Consider the following 19,039-nt stretch of genomic DNA (forward strand, 5'->3'; position numbering starts at 1 on the left):
GTCTGACCTAGCACTGCAGGGAAAGTGTACTGTTTTATACATATCAGCTCCAAAAGCAGAACTCATTGTCCTGACTAGGGCTCTCCAGCTGGGGGCAGGAGTGACTTAAGATCTACACAGAGTCAGCCTGTGCTTTCCACATGACCTATGTCCTGGAAGCAATCTGGAGAGGACAGGCTGATTAAAGATGCCTTGAGATGCTGGCCCTAATATTCATCATCTTGACTCCAACATACGTGACTATCGTACACTGCAAGACCCATTTTAAAAACAAAACCAAGAGCCGGGCTGTGGTGGTACAAACCTTTAATCCTAGCATTCAAGAGGCAGAGACAGGTAAGTCTGTAAGTTCAAGGCCAGCCCTGTCTACAGAGAAAGTTCCAGAACAGCCAGGACTACACTGAGAAATCCTGTCTCAAAAAACAAAACAAAACAGAACACCAGGAATATTCTGTCAGTTTTCTTGATTGAACAGGTTGAACAGGCAGCTAGGCTAATGTTCAAGGCTACTTCCTTCCAAACCCACTCCCATGTCCAAAAAATACTCCTCGGGAAACGCAATACACTTTAGATTGTTAGGGCTTTTCAATCAGCCCAGAGGGGTCCTTTCCAAGCCCCCCAAAACAGCTGTTGTCCCTTGTCTCCTCCCAATATCCAGAGAGGCTGAGCTTAGGAAAGAGACAAATCACAGTCTACAACTTAAGCCAAGGGCAAGAACAGAGCAGAATTAAAGTAGCAAGAAAGAGTTGTTGTTTTTGTTTTGTTTTGTTTTTCAAGACAGGGTTTCCCTGTGTATCTTTTTGCCTTTCCTGGAACTCACTCTGTAGCCCAGGCTGGCCTCAAACTCACAGAGATCCGACTGGCTCTGCCTTCCGGGTGCTGGGATTAAAGGCATGTGCCACCACTGCCCGGCAAGAAAGAATTTTAGAAGCTAAGAGTTTAAACCTTCTTGGAAAACCCTCCCAGGAGCTGTCCTAGCCAGGTCTGTACTCTATTTTGTTAAAGTCACTCTAGTATTTTGACATTTACTCTGGTTTTCTCTACATCTCTGTGCTGGCTAGTTTTAAAGATCAACTTGAAACAAGCTAGGATTATCTGGGGAAAAAGTGTCTTAAGAAAATATTTTCATCCAGGTGGTGGTGCACGCCTTTAATCCCAGCACTTGGGAGGCAGAGCTAGGCAGATCTCTGTAAATTCAAAGCCAGCCTGGTCTACAGAGTGAGATCCAGGACAGGCACCAAAACTACACAGAGAACCCCTGTCTCAAAAAACCAAAAACCAAAAAAAAAAAAAAAAAAAAAAAACTTGCATAGTAATGGCTTGTGGGCAAGTCTGTAAGGCAAACTCTTGCTATGGAAGGGCTTAGTTCACCAAGGGCAATGCCATCCCAGAGAAGGTGGTCCTGGATGGTGTAAGGAACCAGGCCAAGCAAGCCATGGGGAGCAAGCCAGTGAGCAGCTCTCAAAGCACTCCTCCATTGCCTATGGATTGGTTCCTGCCTCCAGGTTCCTGTCTGAATTTCCTGCCCTGACTTCCCTGGATGATGGACTACAAACTGTAAAATGAAATAACCCCACCCGGGCAGTGGTGGTGCATTCATTTAATCCCAGCACTCGGGTGGCAGAGCCAGTCGGATCTTTGTGAGTTCAAGGCCAGCCTGGGCAACCGAGTGAGTTCCAGGAAAGGCGAAAAGCAACACAGAGAAACCCTGTCTCGAAAAAGAAAAAACAAAAAAAAAGAAAAAGAAAAAGAAAAAGAAATAGCCCCTTTCCTCACCTCATTGCTTTTGTTTGTGGTTTTTACTGCAGCAGTAGAGACTCTAACTAAGACAATCTTTAACATATAGAATCATGATTATTTGGAAAAAAAAATCCCAATTATCTCAAGGTGATACTGTGAAGGTATTCAACCCAGAAAAGGTAAAGAACACATTTTTCCAGAGAAATGCGAGGTACAGGAACATAAGCAACATAACTGTGAGCAGGCCCCTGGCACAATGCCACCACCCACATTTCCTGTGAGAAAGTTGAATGCTGTTGAGTCTCCAGTATGTATGAACTGTAAGATCTCTTAAAGGTTATTGTGAGAAACAATGATCATCATTTCAAAACAAGAATAATGAAGCTGAGTGTGGTGGTGCATTCCTTTAATCACAGCACTTGGAAGGCAGAGGCAAGCAGATCTCTGTGAGTTCAAGGTCAACCTGGCCTACCTAGTGCATTCCAGGACAATCAGAGCTAGAGTGAGACCCTGTATTTGTTTGTTGGTTTGTTTGTTTTTCGACACAGGGTTTCTCTGTGTAGATGTGGCTGTCCTGGAACTCACTCTTTAGATAAAGCTGTCCTTGAACTCAGATCTGCCTGCCTCTGCCTCCTGAATGCTGGGATTAAAGGCCTGGACCACCACCTCCTGGCTTGCAAGCTTGATTTTTATTAGGTGCACCCAAGGGCTGGCCAGTGACTGCCTCCTAAATTATATTAAAGAGAGCAGCCCCGAATCCATTTATTGGGTCTCTCTTTCTTTTTTTTTTTTTTTTTTTTTTTTTTTTTGGTTTTTCAAGACATGGTTTCTCTGTAGCTTTGGAGCCTGTCCTGGACTAGCTCTGTAGACCAGGCTGGCCTGGAACTCACAGAGATCTACCTGCCTCTGCCTCCCAAGTGCTGGGATTACAGGTGTGTGCCAACACCGCCCAGCTACTGGGTCTCTTTTAAGGACTAAAATCACAAGTAGTTGCAAAGCAGGTTTACAGAAGAGAGACAGTGGAGGCAATAAGTAAATGCAGAAAAATCTCAAAAAACTTCATGTGGTCACCATGTGATTGCGGGGTTAGTCAGGGAGGGTCAGGGTAGTCTCAAAAACAAGTCAAGGTCATGGGTTGGGGAAGGTTAGTCTCCAGGAAACAGACTTAAAAACAGCAACTGGATCTTAAAGCAAATATACTTATTTTTAACAATGCAGCATAATGGCTCCTGCCTTCAAAACAGAGTCAGGCGTGTTTTTCAGGATGTTTGTCTTTTTGTCAAGGAAAAGTGTGTGTGGGTTCTTCTTTATATTTTGTGTCTTCTTTTATTTATTTATTCTTTTGATTTATTTTATTTATTTATTGTTTTGTTTTTGTTTTATTTTGTTTTTGAGACAGCGTATGTAGCTTTGGAGCCTTTCCTGAAACTCACTCTGTAGCCCAGGCTGGCTTCAAACTCACAAGAGATCTGCCTGGCTCTGCCTCCCCAGTGCTGGGATTAAATGAATGCACCACTACCACCCGGCTATTCATTTAATTTACATATAGATAGGGTCTCACTGTGTAGCCCTGGCCTTAAACTCATGGAGATTCACTTACTTCTGCCTCCTGAGTGCTGGTGTTATGCCCAGATCTAGGGGTTCCCCAAAAGACCATTACGGAGACCGAATCCCATATGTAAAAGCAAAGAATCTTTATTTTCAAGCTCAGAGCTTGGGCTCTCAGTCTGATGCAGCAATGAGGGCAGAGAGCTCAGAGCCCAGGCAGGGTAGGGTTTTTATCATAGCAAAGGTTGGCGTGAGGGGATGTCTAGAGTTCAGGACCCTATTGGCTGACATTTGTCTAGGGATATAGGGAATGTTTGGAACGTCAGGTATTTCTTTTTCCAGGGTTCAAATGTTACCTACCAGAAGCTGTGTCTGGGCCTCAGGTATTTCCCCTTAAATGCTTCATCACTTTCCCTCTGTGTCTCCAATAATACATTTACATTTCTAATTAACTACTCTGCTAACTGTTACAGGACCACCATCAGCTGTAGAGCCAGAGGCCCAAGGACCATCAAATATACCCACAAGAAACAGTAACACTCTAGAGGTATTCACACCCTCAGACTCAAAGGGTCTGGACTCTGCAGAAACAAACTTTAATATAACTGCTTATTACTGTTCAATGCCCTCAGCAATCAATCACCTGTGTCTCCTGGATGCTGAAGAGATCCTGCAGTGATGGAAGAAAGCAGGGGCCTTAAAGTGTGTCTCCTTGAAGAGAGGAAGACCCTCCCTCCCTCTCTCTCTCTCTCTCTCTCCCTCTCTCTCTCTCCCTCTCTCGCTCGCTCGCTCGCTATATGACTCCATAACTTTAACACTAACCAATAAAATTCTGATAGCAGAGTACTAAGCACTATAGTACCATAGCTACCAGCTCAGGATTTTAAATTCCCTTTAGTTGCTTCTTAATATGTCTAAAATTTGTGTCCTTTGTAAACTTAAAAATTCTTCTGAGCTCCAGGGAGTCAGCTTGGACCCACCAGGACAGGTCAGATCCACCTCAGCTGTCAGGTCCAAGCTGTCAGATCCAAGCAGTGCTGGACAATTCCACAGGGCTCAAAACAACAGTAAAGACAATCAGCTACTCAAGAGAAGCCCCTCCCCACACTCTAAATAAATGAACTGATTCCCACCAAGTCAGCTGGAAGCAGTTTTGAGAGACACAGAGCCCCCATTCCCGTACACTTGCCACCCCAGCCCCTTACTTTTTATAATAACAAAAAGGGTGAAATGTTATTATTCCTAGCCACTTCTGGACTCACAGGACTGTGCATGCGCTGTCAGCAGTCAGGCAAAATGCTTAGTCACTCCAGGGCCTTCCGACCTACATAATCCTATGTGAACTGTGCACAGCATGGTCACATAATCTATGCACATGGGTGGCGTAGCTACATAAACCCATTTATGCATGCTTGAGGTGACCTATAAAAGCACGTTCTACCTGCTCCCCACTCTCTCCCTCTCACCAGAGATAGTGTGCACCTCTCTCTCTCTCTCTCTCCCCCCCTCCCCACCTTTCTTTTCCATAGGCCTACCCACCTCCACCCTTTCCTTTCCCTAATAAAAACTATCATAGTGGGTTCCATTGTACCTCGTGTTTTCTCACGCCCAGTAAATAATGCCAACAAGTAAATAACAGCAGGCCTCCCTGGTTGGGGTCAGCTTATGGTTTTTCCTGGGTCAGGTGTTGCCTGACAGAAACTGTGTTTGGGCCTCTAAGCCTGTCATGGCAGTTGTTTGGCCAAGCTGTTTTGGCTCCCCTGACACACTGGGTTTAAAGTCATGCACTCCATTCCCAGCTAGCTTGTTTATTTTATTTTATTTATTTTTTAAGATTTGTTGATTTTTATTTTCTGTGTATGAGTATTTTGCCTGAGGCCAGAGGAAAGTGGTTGGTTAAGCAGCGGTGCTCATGGCTGGCCACCGACAGCAATGGAGGAAAGTGCTGGATGTATCAGTGATGGAAGAGTCACAAGCCATGGTTACCTTTCTAGAGCTTTATTGGGAGAGAAAGGGGGAGGGAGAGAGGGAGGGAAGGAGAGAGGAGAGAGAGAGAAAGAGAAAGAGAGAGAGAGAGACCCAGTGCAGAGGGGAGAGAATACAGGAGAGAGTGCAAAAAGAGAGAACACATAGAGAGCATTCCAGCTTTTTAGGCTGGGATGCCTAAAAAGGCTGGTGACGTAATTAAGGATATAATCCTTACAAGAGTGCCAGATTTCCTGGAACCAGAGTTACAGATGACTCTGAGCTGTTATGTGGGTGCTGGAGATTAAACCTGGTCCTTCTCAAGAGCAGCAAGGACTCTTAATCTGTGAGCCATCTCTCCAGCCCCTAGCCTGTTTATTTTAATGCTTATCAGATACGTGGTCTTTCAGGGCAGCCTGGCTGTCAGTAGTTGTCTACTCTAAACTAGATGGTGTATATGGTTTAACTTAGTGGAGTTTGGAGATTTTGGGAGAGAATAGTTAAATAGCAAGCATTAGCTAGTGTTTTTTTGTAGCTGGGCCTAAGATGGCTTGAGGCACCTTTGGAAATGAACCATCAGATTCATTAGTTAGTCCTCTCTAGCTTTCAAGAAGATTGAGGAGTTTAGTAGCCTGGAGGTAAAGCTTAATTTTGAGGCAGGTGGTGGTGGCAAACTCCTTTAATCCCAGAATTTAGGAGTCAAAGATAGGAGCCATGTTGGTGCTGGAAATTGAACCCAGGTCCTCTGGAAGAGTAGCCAGTGCTCTCAACAGCCAACCCATTTCTCCAGCCCCATAAAATCTTGAATTTATAGAAGTTTACAGATTTATTTATTTAAAGTTGGCCCTTGATCTTTTTTTTTTAAGACTTGTTTTTATTCTACTTATTTATGTTTGTGTATTGAAGGCAACAGGCAAAAGCACCTTGACCTGAGTACTGCCATTTTGACTTCAGACTCCATTTTACCTGCAGGGTGAAATAAAGTTCAGGTTCCCAAGCCCTAGGGGAGCTGAAACTTTCCACTTGCTGACCAACCCTAAACCCTAAACCATAGAAATAGTAGTTATGTATCTTTAGTTCTCTAGAAACATTATGGCTGTTTCTAACCACAGAAGTAAGAAACAAATCTGATGGGTTGGACTGAAGGTTTGCATTGGTATACTGGTTGTCAATGATGGAACATTCAAGGAAGCCCCTACTTTCTAAATCCTGATTGATGAAAATTCTAACTGTAACTTGGCAACAAATGTTTATGAATTTTATGTCCCTGCTCAGGGCTGTCCAGAGAAACAAGGCTCCTGAGTCCCTGTCCTGCAGCCCTGGTCCATCAGTGACCCACATTTGTGGTGAATTATTAAAATCTTTGGGAACCCATAAGTGTTGTCTCTATCCTTCCTCGTGACACATATGGTTAGGTTTAACAGTATATCTGTGTGAACATATGTACATATGTGTGTATGGGTGTGTGCAATGGGCATCTTCCTCCATAGCTCTGCCTGTTCCTTGGAAAAAGGGTGTCTCTTGATTGTTGAGCTTATGTCTCAGCTAGGTTGGAAACCAGAAAGCCACAGCAATCCTCTTGCCTCAATCCCCTCCCCACAGTGCTGAGGTTACAAGCATTTGTAGGGAAAGCCCAGCTTGTTTAATGGGTGCTGGGATCCCAACTGGGACCTCATGGCTGCACAAGAAGACTCATTGTTATTTATTTACCAGGTGTGAGAAAGCACAAGGTACAATGGAACCCACCATAAAAGTTTGTATTAAGGAAGGGAAAGGGTGGAGGTGGGTAGGCCTATGGAAAAGAAAGGTGTGGGGAGAGAAAGAGAGAGAGAGAGGGTGCACACTACCTCTGGTGAGAGGGAGAAAGAGGGGAGCAGGTAGAGCGTGCTTTTATAGGTCACCTCAAGCATGCATAAATGGGTTTATGTAGCTACACCACACATGTGCATAGTTTACATGACCATGCCGTGCCCAGATTATGTAGGATTATGTAGGTCATAAGGCCCTGGAGTGACTAAGCATTTTGCCTGACTGCTGACAGCACATGCACAAGTCTTATGAGTCCAGAAGTAGCTAGGAATAATAACATTTCACACTTTTTGTTATTATAAAAAAAAAATAAGGGGTTGGGGTGGTGGGTGAGTGGGAAAGGGGGTACCATGTCTCTTGGAACTGCTTCCAGCTGACTTGGTGGGGGGCAGGGAGGTGCTTTTCTTGAGTAGCTGATTGTCTTTGCTGTTGGTTTTTTTTGTTTTGTTTTGTTTTTGTTTTTGTTTTTGTTTTAAGATTTAGCTATTTATGTATACAGTGTTCTGCCTCCATGTATGCCTGAAGGCCAGAAGAGGGCACCAGAACTCAGTATGGATGGTTGTGAGCCACCATGTGGTTGCTGGGAATTGAACTCAGGACCTTTGGAAGAGCAGTCAGTACTCTTAACCACTGAGCCATCTCTCCAGCCCTTTGCTGTTGTTTTGAGCCCTGTGGAATCGTCCAGCACTGCTTGGATCTGACAACTTGGACCTGACAGCTGAAGTGGATCTGACCTGTTCAGGTGTGCACAAGATGACTTCCTGGAGGATGGCCTTGGCCAGCATTTGGTATTCCTGTTTACTGGCTTTCTCATCTCTTCGATGGTACACCTTGATGGCAGCCCTTAAGTTCCTGTCCATGGGGTCAGGGGCCCTCTCTCCAGATGCTTAAGTTTGGCCCCAATGTTGAGGAAGCTCTGCAAAAAGAAATGAGTCATAAGGAGCTGTCTGCCCTCTAGGCTCTAGGTCTAGATTAGTATACTGTAAGAGGGCCTTTGTAAGTCGCTCTAGAAATTGAGATGTCTGTTGTCTGTCCTGAACTATGTCTTGAAGCTTTTCATAGTTTACTGGTTTGAGGGCAGCATTATGAAGACCTGCTAGGAGGCAGGTTGTAAACTGATCCCCAGCTAGGGAGCCACCTGGGGTATTATAATCCCACCATGGATTCTGATCAATCAATCGATCGGGCACCGCCTCATGTCTGGGAGGATGTGCTGCATTAATCTGATGGACCACATCTGCATGCATCCTCGCTTGTTCTCAGACTCGCCTGCACTCCTCAGGAAGTAGGTTGTTAGTGAAGATTGTATATATATCATGAAAGATGAGACTATAGGATTGAGTGATATATGGAATTGTTTAATAAAAGAGGTGAAGTTGGACATATAAGAACTCAGAATCTTTTCTATCTGAGAGAGTTCTGCCAGTGAGAAAGGGACATGAACCTTAACCAGTCCATCCACCCTGGCTACCTCTTGCAAAGGGAGGATAGCCGCCCGGTTGGTTTGACTAGGGTGGGGTTCCTTAGCAGCTCTAGAATCCATCACAAGAGGAGTAAAAGTTGGAGCCAGAACCAGGCAGTTGGAATGGCTCAGTACTGGAGAGAAGGAAGGGGCTGGGGGAGCCAAAGGAACAGTCCCTGGAGGAGAAGGAGCTCGAGGTCGGAAAGGCGGGGGGTTCATTAGCAGAGTGTACAGTGGTAGTGAGAGGTTCCTCTGGTTCTGCTTGTATAGCTAGGAGTGTGTGGGCAGGTGAACAGCAATCTAGGAGAGAGAGTTTGGAGCGGAGAGAGAAGAAAGCTTGGATAGAACGAGTAACTCTTTCCATTTGCCCGTTTGCTGACAGAAGTTAGATAACTCCTGTAAAATATCGGGGTCCAAAAAGTCATTAAGTGGCCAATTTTTATTGTTATCTAAGTGATATTTAGGCCATTTTTTTTAGTTCAGAGGCAGATAAGCTTAGAAGTCTTTAAGTAGGGCATTAAGCTGAGAGGTTTGAGCATTTCTAAAAGGCATCCCAGAGGAGATGTGGGGCTTATGGGATTGGAGGTCTTATTTCCCATGGCTGCAGCAGAGAGAAAAAAATTAAAAAATAAACAAGATCCAATGGCTATAATATCTCAGGCGTACCAGAGATTAAGCAAGTGTCCATAATGGCACAAGTCGCTCAGTGTTCTGTCAAGAGCTGGGGCAGTAGCCCAAGACCGAGGGTCTGGGAGACAAAACAAAACGAGATCTGATGGCTATATCTCAGGCAGGGAACTGTTTACGCTGTCTAGTTAACGGAAAACTCACCAGTCGAAGTAGCCAGTGTTGTGGGAAGTGATCCGTCGGCCGGGCAGATGGAAAGTGGACAGTTGCAGATGGACCAACCTTGGTTCAGGAGCCAGGAGGGGCTGTCACAGCACCAATGTTGTTTATTTGTCTGTGTTATTTACCAGGTTCGAGAAAACGCAAGGTACAATGGAACCCATTGTAAGAGTTTTTATTAAGGAAGGGAAAGGGTGTGAAAGGACCAAGCAGACGTCATAACAGGCTGCTCAGTCTTCTCTCAGAGATCAGGCCTCAATTTCAGTTTCCTGAGACTTGAGCAACCAGTTTCTGGGAGGGCCTTGAACAAAAAGACATAGTCCTTGCAGTAGCTCCCTTCTGCATGTACTCTGACTGCCCAAGTTTCGGTCAATTGTTTACTGTCTGGGACCCCTCACCAACTTAGAGCTATGTGCATGAGTCATGGACAGAGCCTGGCCACTGAGTCAGCCCCCATAGTAAGTATGTGAAAGGCCAGCCAGTGTCCATGGCAGCTCAAGGACAAAGCCTGGGACTTGTCCAGGCCTGCCCAAAAATGGTAACTGTAACCCCCAACTAACCTTAGCCAATTAAAAGTTACTAACATGATTGCCACTCACATAACCAACCCTGAATCTGTTCCTATGAAGTCTGTAGACCCCCAAACCCCCTTGATTTAAAAACCCTGCCCCATTGCTACTCGGGGTCTCTCCTGCTCTGCTTCTGTGTCTGATGGATGGAGAGTCCCAAGTTAACTTGTAGTAAAAAGATTCTTTGCTTTTGCACTGGAGTTGGTCTCTTGGTAGTCTTGGGGGACTCTGGGTAAAACAGGTGGAGGTGGGTAGGCCTACGAAAAGAAAGGTGTGGGGTGGGGGAAGAGGGAAAGAGGTGCTTTCTACTTCTGAAGAAAGGGAGAGAGAGTGGAGAGCAGGTAGAGCCTGCTTTTATAGGTCACCTCATGCATGCGAATATGGGCTTACGTAGCTATGCCACGCATGCACATAGATTATGTGCAGATTATGTGACTCCAGGGTGGCTAGGTATAATAACACTCATAACTACCAAGCTGTTTCTCCAGTTCTTGGTGTTCTTTTGGAAAAGAAATGCTAAGTTCTCCATTGGTTTGCTGTTTCTGGGGGCTGTCTGGCCTTTTACTTAGAATGCTCGTTGGAAAATAGGATTTTATCCCAATAGGTGAGTGAGTACATTTAGTAATTCCCTACAGTTTAACAGTATTTGGAGCACTTTATAAGACCTGAAAACTTCTCAGATTGGCTAACGATGTTCATTTGAATGCATGTCTATGCAGGTCATTAAGAATACCAGGTTCCCTATCTAAACAAGTTCATCTTGAGACATCTAGGCAGTGTCTGGTAACTATAGGGTTCTGGAATTGTACAAATAACAGGGAGCAGAATACTTAAGTCTAAAACCAGAAGCAACGTTTATTCAATCCACCACGGGAAAGAAATTCTAATTAGTTAATGCTACAGAGAATAATTTGACTCTGTAGCCCCAAGAAAGGGCAACAAGTTTATTTTTATAGTTAGAGGTTGTTATACATAAGGCAGAAAGTACATTTTGAGATATAAGGCATCTTGGTGCCATAGTGTCTTGGGAATGAGGACTTGATCAAGCTGAAGCTAAAAGATTTATGGTATATCAGGAATGTTGACTGAGCCTGAACTAGAGGATTTACGATATTCTGGGTGTCTCCTTGTCTCAACACTTAGCACTCTCCAGGGACCTGGGGTCACAGGGGAATCCGGATTTATGACTTTTGATTACAAGGTGTTAGTTCAAAATGTTTACATCTTATGGGTTAGTTTGAAGTTGCTTTTTCCCTGCCTGGGAGAACACAGGGCAAACGATCAAAGCAGCTACCAGTCCTCAGAAATATAAGCTATAAATAAAGCCGGGCGGTTGTGGCACACGCCTTTAATCCCAGCACTCAGGAGGCAGAGCTAGGTGGACTTCTGTGAGTTCAAAGCCAGCCTGGGCTACAGAGTGAGTTCCAGGAAAGGCACCAAAGCTACACAGAGAAACCCTGTCTCGGAAAAAAAGAAGCACAAGCTATAAGAACATAATTTTCTCATTTTCTTGGGCTCTTCAATAACTTTTATGTAATACTATCATTTTTTTTTATACTTCCTATATAGGTGTTTAAAAGGCAAATAGGGGCTGGGAGTAGTGACACACACCCTTAATCCCAACACTCAGGAGGCAAATCTCTGAGTTCGAGGTCGGCCAGGTCCAGGACAGCCAGGACTGCACAGAGCAGCAATTCTCACCCTTCCCAATGCTACCATCCTCATGTTGTAGTGACTCCCAACCATAAAATTATTTTGTTGCTACTTCATACTATAATTTGGCTACTGTGATGAATTGTAATATTGACATGCAGATGGTCTGAGAAGACCCCTGTGAAAGGGTAGTTTGGCCCCTAAGGGGGTCACAACCCGCAAGCTGAGAATTACTGACATAGAGAGACCCTGTCTCAAAAAAATAATAAAGTCAGGCGGGCAGTGGTGGCACACGCCTTTAATCCCAGCACTCGGGAGGCAGAGCCAGGCGGATCTCTGTGAGTTCGAGGCCAGCCTGGGCTACCAAGTGAGTTCCAGAAAAGGCGCAAAGCTACACAGAGAAACCCTGTCTCGAAAAACAAAAACAAACAAACAAATAATAAAGTCAAGTATGTGGCCAAAATCACCTTTCTCTCTCTTGTAGGCGGTTGAGACTCTGTGGAGTTACCGCTAGGCCCCTCCATTTTTCCTCTCCAAATGTGCCCTCTGTAGTGATGGGCCAGGGTCTTGCTGGCTGTGAATTTCCTCCAATACATAGGAGGCCCTTCCCCCTCAGGTGACTCTGCAGCAGGGGCAAGGGTTAAAATATAATCCCCAGGGGTTCCCGTGGCCTTTCCAGTGGAGAGACAGATTACTCAAGAGTTCTAGAGCCCCTTTACAGGGGTCCCATTATCCCTTTGGTCCTCATTGGCTTTGACCTATATGTTTTTTGTTGGATGAACACTCAGAAGGAAAGTAGTACCAGTCATAAGGAGGAAGTAATAAATTTAATTTAAAATTTTAGTTTTAACTTTTGTGTAAGCTTAAATAAAAACACAGTTTTGTTGTGTTGTTTTTTAAGTAAGTTCTGGTGTGGTTATTACTCAGTTCCACAAGTACTTCAACTTCTGACAGGGTTGCTCTGTGTAGCCCTGGCTGTCTTGGAACTCCCTCTGTAGCTGAGGCTGGCCTTGAACTCAGAGAGCTGCCTGCCTCTGTCATTGTACTGGGATTAAAGGTGTGCACCACCATAGCGCATTAGAAATCAAAATCCTAAAGAACCGCATCATTTTAAACTGAGAAGATTTTTAGTTTTAACCAGTGCACTGAGTTTTAGCCTTGGTAACAGTAAATAAAAAAAAAAAAAAATCTGATTATTTTACTTAGGACAAACTCTTATTTTATCATATAAAAATTCATCTTATCACGAGACAGCAGCATAATAAGCAAATTTACAATTTACTAAAAGAATCGAACCTAAGTCACACCCATAGCACTCATTTTGTGCTGGGCACCCAGCTCACTACCTACTAACCATTTGTCTCTGACTCAAGTTTCTGCAAAATAGGTTCCCAGCAACCCTGATTCTGTGATTCCCACCCGGAAATGTGCAGCCGTGACCATCTACTTTGTTAAGATATGACTAACTGCTGGTTTGGCTTCTGTAATCAGCTCATGCAGATCTTCAAGGTCCATGTTAGGGTCACCTGACTGCCGAATCTTGGCAGAGCAGACTTGCTCTTTGGCTCCTGTAGCTTGCTAATGCAGATCTTCAAGGACTTCTTGCGGTCCTCACCTTTACAAGCTCTTCCTTCACTAGCTCCAGGCAGTGCATCTCTGATTTGGTTAGAGACTGCAACCCTGCTAGCAGCTTTAATCAATTTGGATAATTAAAGTCTGAATTGAGTCTGAGGGTCTTTCTTTTCCCTGTGGTCTCAAACTCTATAACAATGTAATAATTACCTGTCCACCTGTTGTGAAACTGTAAAGTTATTGTCTGTCATTGGTTCTAAGCAGGCTTTACAGCTGCTTAGATTTTACATTTTTCCCTCTTTGGTCCCCCAAGAGTCTAACAGTTACACTCCATCAAGAGGGAGTCAAGATGATAAAGTTTACAATTACCTTGGATAGTGAACTTAGAACTTAGTGATAAAGGCAGAAGGGAAGACCCAGTGTGCCCGAAAATCTTACATGTTAACTCTGTAATTACAACATGTTAATTCTGTAACTACAACTTAGAATACAGAAGACATCTGCTCCCCTGAAGAACTGGGATACAATGAACAGCTGCTTTACCTAGGTGGCAGAAGGGTAAGAAAAGAGAAAGAGATGATGTTCAATAGTACAACATGGACAGGAGACTTGCACCTGGGTCCAGTGATGGCAGGCTGGAGCATGGCATTCCGGAGAGGTGAGATGGGGGAAGGGGTGTGTACCTGGGGGACACAAAGGTCTGCATTCGCCACCTCAGGAAGGGAAGAAGGCATGTCCTCTGAGAAATGGGGGGTGCTTTTACTTGTTCCTTGAATTAGCTAATAGGAACGTCGCAAGCAAATATGTGTGAGAGAGTGGGTGTCTGTGGACAAGGAGGGAGAGCAGCTGGGAAGAGTTCTGCAGGTGGGGAGGAGGGAGACCGGGAAGAGGGAAAAGTCAAAGATGGGGAAGAAGGAGCAAGGTTTCCAGGTAGAAGGAGGGGCTGGTATCAGACAAGGTGGAACATATCCAAAGGAAGAGTCATCATGGATGTCATATTGGGCTGAATTTGAGAAGGATGGGTGAGTACCAGAGAGGCTAGTAAGGCATAAATGGCATCCTTATCAAAGATGAGGGTCTGAAGATCAAATTTAGATCAGTTATTGAGAATGCATCCCAGAGGTGAGCTGAAATGGAGAGTGGGATCCAGGTAAGAGACTTTCAGTGGTAAAATATGGTCCTAACGCATTGACTTGGCTGAGGTGTGCCTTAAACTAGGGTGTCTTCTGAAAATAAGTACTCTCTCAGCTCACAGAGGTAAAACAATTTTATTCCAGAGCCATAGTAGTCCTGTTGGGCATCATCCCTCAAAGGGATAGTCATAAATCCAAAGTACCACTCTCAGTTGTGAGGGAGAAAGTAAACAGCTGGTTACCCATAGTTCTCTCACATCAGGGAGTCTGATGGGGATGAGGGAACATGGCAGGCATAACTATCTGTCACATGCTCGGTTTCCTTTCCCTCTGGAGAGCAGCAGCAGCAAATGCCAGAGAATGGAAGGTGATGGGGAGGCAAGAAGGAAGCTGACAGGAGTCCCCAGTGTCAGTAGAGTCACGCAGACAAACTGTCACTGCCCACCCTATGTCTTTTCACCAACCGTTATAAATGTATCCCTGTTGCTTCTTGGGGCTAGCCTCTGGGAGTTTATCTGCTGGGTTTTGTCATTTTTGCAGTGTGTTTTCTTTAAAAAATTACTTATTTTTTAGAGCTGGGTTACAGTGGCACACACCTTTAATCCCAGTACTTGGGAACAGAGCCAGGTGGATCTCTGTGAGTTTGAGGTCAGCCTGGTCTACAGAGCGAGATCCAGGACAGGCACCAAAACTACACAGAGAAACCCTGTCTTGGAAAAAAAATTATTTATTTTTAAAATTTTTGTTCTTTAATCTTTGCATATTATCGCATTTTATGAAAATGGGTCTATTATCTGCACATATGTCTGTAAACCACACACATGCCTGGTGCCTACAGAGGCCAGAAGGGGTGTCAGATCTCATTGAACTGAAATTATGAACAGTTACCATGTGGGTACTTGAAACAAGGTTCCCCTGGAAGAACAGCCAGTGCTCTTAACCCCTGAGCCATCTCTCCAGCCCTGATTTTATTTCTGTTTTTAATTATGTGTAATGTGTGTTTGTGTGTGGTGTGTGCACCTGAGTGCAAAACCTAGGGGAGTCAGAAAAGGGCATCGGATTCTCTGAAACTGGACTTACAGAGAATTGTTGTGAGCTTCCTAAGGGGCGCTGGGAACCAAACTCAAGTCCACCGCAAGAAGAGACAGGAATCTTAACTGCCGAGCCTTTTCTCCAGTCCCAGCACCTTTTCTTTATTGAGTCTTTATCTAGATTCCAGTCTGTGTGTGGCGGTTTGAAAGAAGATGGCCTCCAAAGGGAATGGCACTACTGGAAGATGTAGCCTTGTTGGAAGAAGTGTGTCATTGTGGGGGTGGGCTTTTGAGTTCTCCTATGCTCAATCTACTCCCAATGTCACTGACCACTTCCTGTTGCCTACAAGATGTAGGACTCTCAGCTACTTCTCCAGAACCATCTCTACCTGCATACCACCATGTATGATATGATTATGATAATGGACTGAACCTCTGAACTGTAAGCGAGCCACCCCAATTAAATGTTCTCCTTTGTAAGAGTTGCCGTAGTCACGGTGTCTCTTCACAGCAATACACGCCTAACTAAGACACTGCCTTTGGCTCCCCATTCTTGGTATGTGATCAAACACAAACAAAGGTGGTAGCATTGCCTGGGAAGGGCCAATCAGCATAAGGCAGCTGCTGGAGAGCTGCCCACAGCTTTGCCTCCTTGTACCCCTCCCTCCTCCGGCCTGACCTGAAGGCTCTGTGGTCTTCCACAATGGATTTCACCACCGAAAGATTTGAAGCTCTTCTCTTAGACCTCTGCTGGCCTACATTACAGGTTTTATGTAGCTGGGTTTCCCCAGAAAGTAGTATTAAATGCTAGTCACCCCTTGCATCTGAAATGCCAATTGTAAGTAAAAATTAAGTGCTAATGGCTTTGCAAAGTTTAAATTAGGTTGCTGCAGGCTCCAGGGTCTTCAGAGGTAGAAATGAACGGAGAGGTAGAAGGCAGTTCCCAGACAAGGTTTTTATTAGGGGCTTTTACTTCAGAGGGAAAAGGGAAACAGCATGGAGGTTGGGGGCATGAGGGAGAGGGGTGACTCTGTTGCTTCCTACCTTCTACATTAAGGAGGTAAGGCGATGCCACTTAGCATGAAGTGAGGACTTGAGGAGGTGGTGTGGTCTTGATGATGCCAATGTATTCAAGAAGGTTCATATATGCTGTGATGACTAACATTACTTATCAACCTGACTACATCTAGAATTAACCAATATCCAAGCAGGAGGGACTTTTTTTTGGGGGGGGGAGTGTTATTTGAGATCATAAGACCCACCCTAAATCTAGGCCACACCTTCTGTGGCAGCCCACATAAAAGGACATAGAAGAAGGAAGCTTTTGTTTTTTGCCTTCTCACGCTCATTCTCACTGGCAAGTTCATCTCTCCTGCTCCTGGGGCATCCCTTTGCTGGTATTAGAACCTACTTCTTCAGGATTCCGACGTAGCTCTCTAGGACTTCCCTGCGACTCTAGCACCAAACTGAGGCAGCTGACACATTTGGTCTGTGGACAACTACTGGATCTTTGGCCTTTCCATCAGGACACAGTCACTGTTGGACTACGTGGACCACAGCCTGTAAGTCATTCTAACACATACACCCCACCCCTGTCTTTTTTGTTTTTGTTTTTTTGAGCTGAGGATCGAACCCAGGGCCTTGTGCTTGTTAGGCAAGTGCTCTACCACTGAGCTAAATCCCCAACCCAGCCCCCCCACCTTTTAATCACATGCAGCTGCTTTGGCCAGGATGTGGGTACAGTTATCACTGGGGAATTCCAGTCCTAGAGGCCATTGTTTTTCTTCCAACTTCAGCTTCTGGAATGAGTGCCCAAAGGCAAAAGCAGATTAGCTAAAAATATGGAATCGTGAGCTCTCGGCCCTGTTAGTACAGAAGGTCAACGTTAGAATCTCTGGCAATTTGTACCTCATTGCCTATTTCAACATTCGGGAGTTAGATTAAAACTAACCAACCAAACATACAAAAAGTCATCATTCAGTCAGGCAGCAGTGGCCCACGCCTGTAATCCCAGCCTTCTGGAGGCAGAGGCAGGTGGATCTCTGTGAGTTTGAGGCCAGCCTGGTCTACAGAGCAAGTTCCAGGACAGCCAGGTCTGTTGCAGAAACCCTGTCTTGAGAAACAAAACAAAAAGCCATCCCTCAAAGCACGCTACAGGGTGGCCATGCTGCTCCCTCCTACTTACTGTAACCCACACACTTGGGATTACTGATGTCAATTTCTTCTCCCCAGTGGAGGGTGGGCATCTTCCCTCCAGCCTCTGGGGATTTCTTCCAAGGGCTTGAAAAGGCCTAGGAGTGGCCCTCCCTGCATACAGCCCTGGTGGTAAGTTGAAACCATTATTTGTTCTTACTCCCAGGCCCTAGAAAACACACCAACTTACAAAAATAAGGAAGCAGTTTTCCAAGAAATAGACCCTTGGGGAAAAGGCAGGGCCTCTGTGCAGCAGCTTCCAGACTTCTCAGTGTGAGCCACATTTCCCATTCCTTCTTTATTCACAGCTCTTACAGCCTCAAAAGCCAAGAGATGCCTAAGGAGCACCCAGAGGTGGTTGCGCTGGGGGTACCCCACGTCTCAACTTCTACGACAACCACCACTATCAACATGCCTGGTGAGATCTCCAAGCCCGATCATGTGATCTGGTCCATGTTCAATGCACTCTTCCTGAACTTCTGCTGCCTGGGTTTTATTGCCTATGCCTACTCTGTGAAGGTATGGTATTTGAACCTCAAGCTTGTCTTGTTCCGATGGTACCTGGGGTGTTGGGGTGCGGAGATCTTGTGTCAATGTATGAGTTTATATGCATTATCTTTGTGTGTGTGTGTGTGTTGGGGGATATCCAGGTAGTCACAGGGAGGTGCCTGGGGATCCCTGGGCCAGGGTATCTCCATACTATCCTATAGCCTAGAAGAATTTTCCTTACTTGCTGGTCCCTGGAATGTCCCTTCACCCTGGAGAGTAAGACTCCAGGCTGGGTAGAAAGTGCACAGGGACTCACAGGAGACAGTGGGGCGAATGGTTAGTGCTAGATCTCTCTCGATAGTCTTGAGTGTGTGAAAGTAGAAGAAGGTCCCTGGCCGGAAGTAAAGGGGAATGCTGGGAAGATAATGGGAGAACTGAGTCAGAACACTTGTCTCTCAGTTGACTGGCTCCAGGGCCACTGACCATCTGGTTTCCTCCAGTCTAGGGACAGGAAGATGGTGGGCGATGTGACTGGGGCCAAGACCTACGCCTCCACTGCCAAGTGCCTCAACATCTGTGCCATGGTCTTCAGCATCATTATGATCATTGTCTTCGTCGTTATTTACTTCCACGCATTAGCCACCTTGCAGAATTCTGGCAGACGATAATAGGTTCCAGAGTCCTCTAGTCCTGCCTTGTGTTCCACTGTCTACAATTGCCCCACGCCCAGTCTTAGCCCTGACCTTTACCCACCCACCCCCCTATGCAATTGTTACACTTACACGTCTGTCCACAGTGGATTCAATAAAGTGCATGTGCTGGCAACTGTGCTGTGACTCTCTGTCCCTGAACTAATCTTGAACTGAGCTCACTGTGCATCTTCCCAGTCTGATGCCAGCAAGGCGCCCTCAACTTGACAGGTTTCTGGCCACCTGCAATGGGCAGTAACAGAGACCAGAGTTCTCAGTGGGTTGGGGGTGGGAGGTATGAACTTTGCTCACTTCTGGCTCCTGTCCCCCAAATGCCCAG

At 45.3% G+C, this 19,039-nt stretch overlaps 1 protein-coding gene across 2 annotated transcripts; it reads left to right on the forward strand.

The window, feature by feature from the left end:
• The first annotated feature begins 16,073 nt into the window (after positions 1–16,073).
• On the forward strand, positions 16,074–18,820 carry LOC118570854 (interferon-induced transmembrane protein 1-like). Of its 2 annotated transcripts, XM_036169534.1 has the most exons (4): positions 16,074–16,166; positions 16,733–16,890; positions 17,830–18,040; positions 18,511–18,820. In XM_036169534.1, the coding sequence occupies exons 3-4, from the start codon at positions 17,855–17,857 to the stop codon at positions 18,676–18,678; spliced, it is 354 nt and encodes a 117-aa protein (XP_036025427.1). In that variant the 5' UTR covers positions 16,074–16,166; positions 16,733–16,890; positions 17,830–17,854; the 3' UTR covers positions 18,679–18,820. The 2 variants fall into 2 exon arrangements, with proteins under 2 accessions (XP_036025427.1, XP_036025421.1); XM_036169528.1 differs by lacking the exon at positions 16,074–16,166 and having other exon boundaries at positions 16,677–16,890.
• Positions 18,821–19,039: the final 219 nt, after the last annotated feature.

Source organism: Onychomys torridus, chromosome 1 (genome assembly GCF_903995425.1).
Source record: "Onychomys torridus chromosome 1, mOncTor1.1, whole genome shotgun sequence".
NCBI classification, from domain to species: Eukaryota; Metazoa; Chordata; class Mammalia; order Rodentia; family Cricetidae; genus Onychomys; species Onychomys torridus.

Excerpts from the sequence above, each read along its gene's own strand:
- LOC118570854 (XM_036169534.1), top strand. The coding sequence starts at position 17,855 with ATGCCTAAGGAGCACCCAGAGGTGGTTGCGCTGGGGGTACCCCACGTC. Across the intron at positions 18,041-18,510 it reads CCTATGCCTACTCTGTGAAG|TCTAGGGACAGGAAGATGGT; the intron begins GTATGGTATTTG and ends GGTTTCCTCCAG.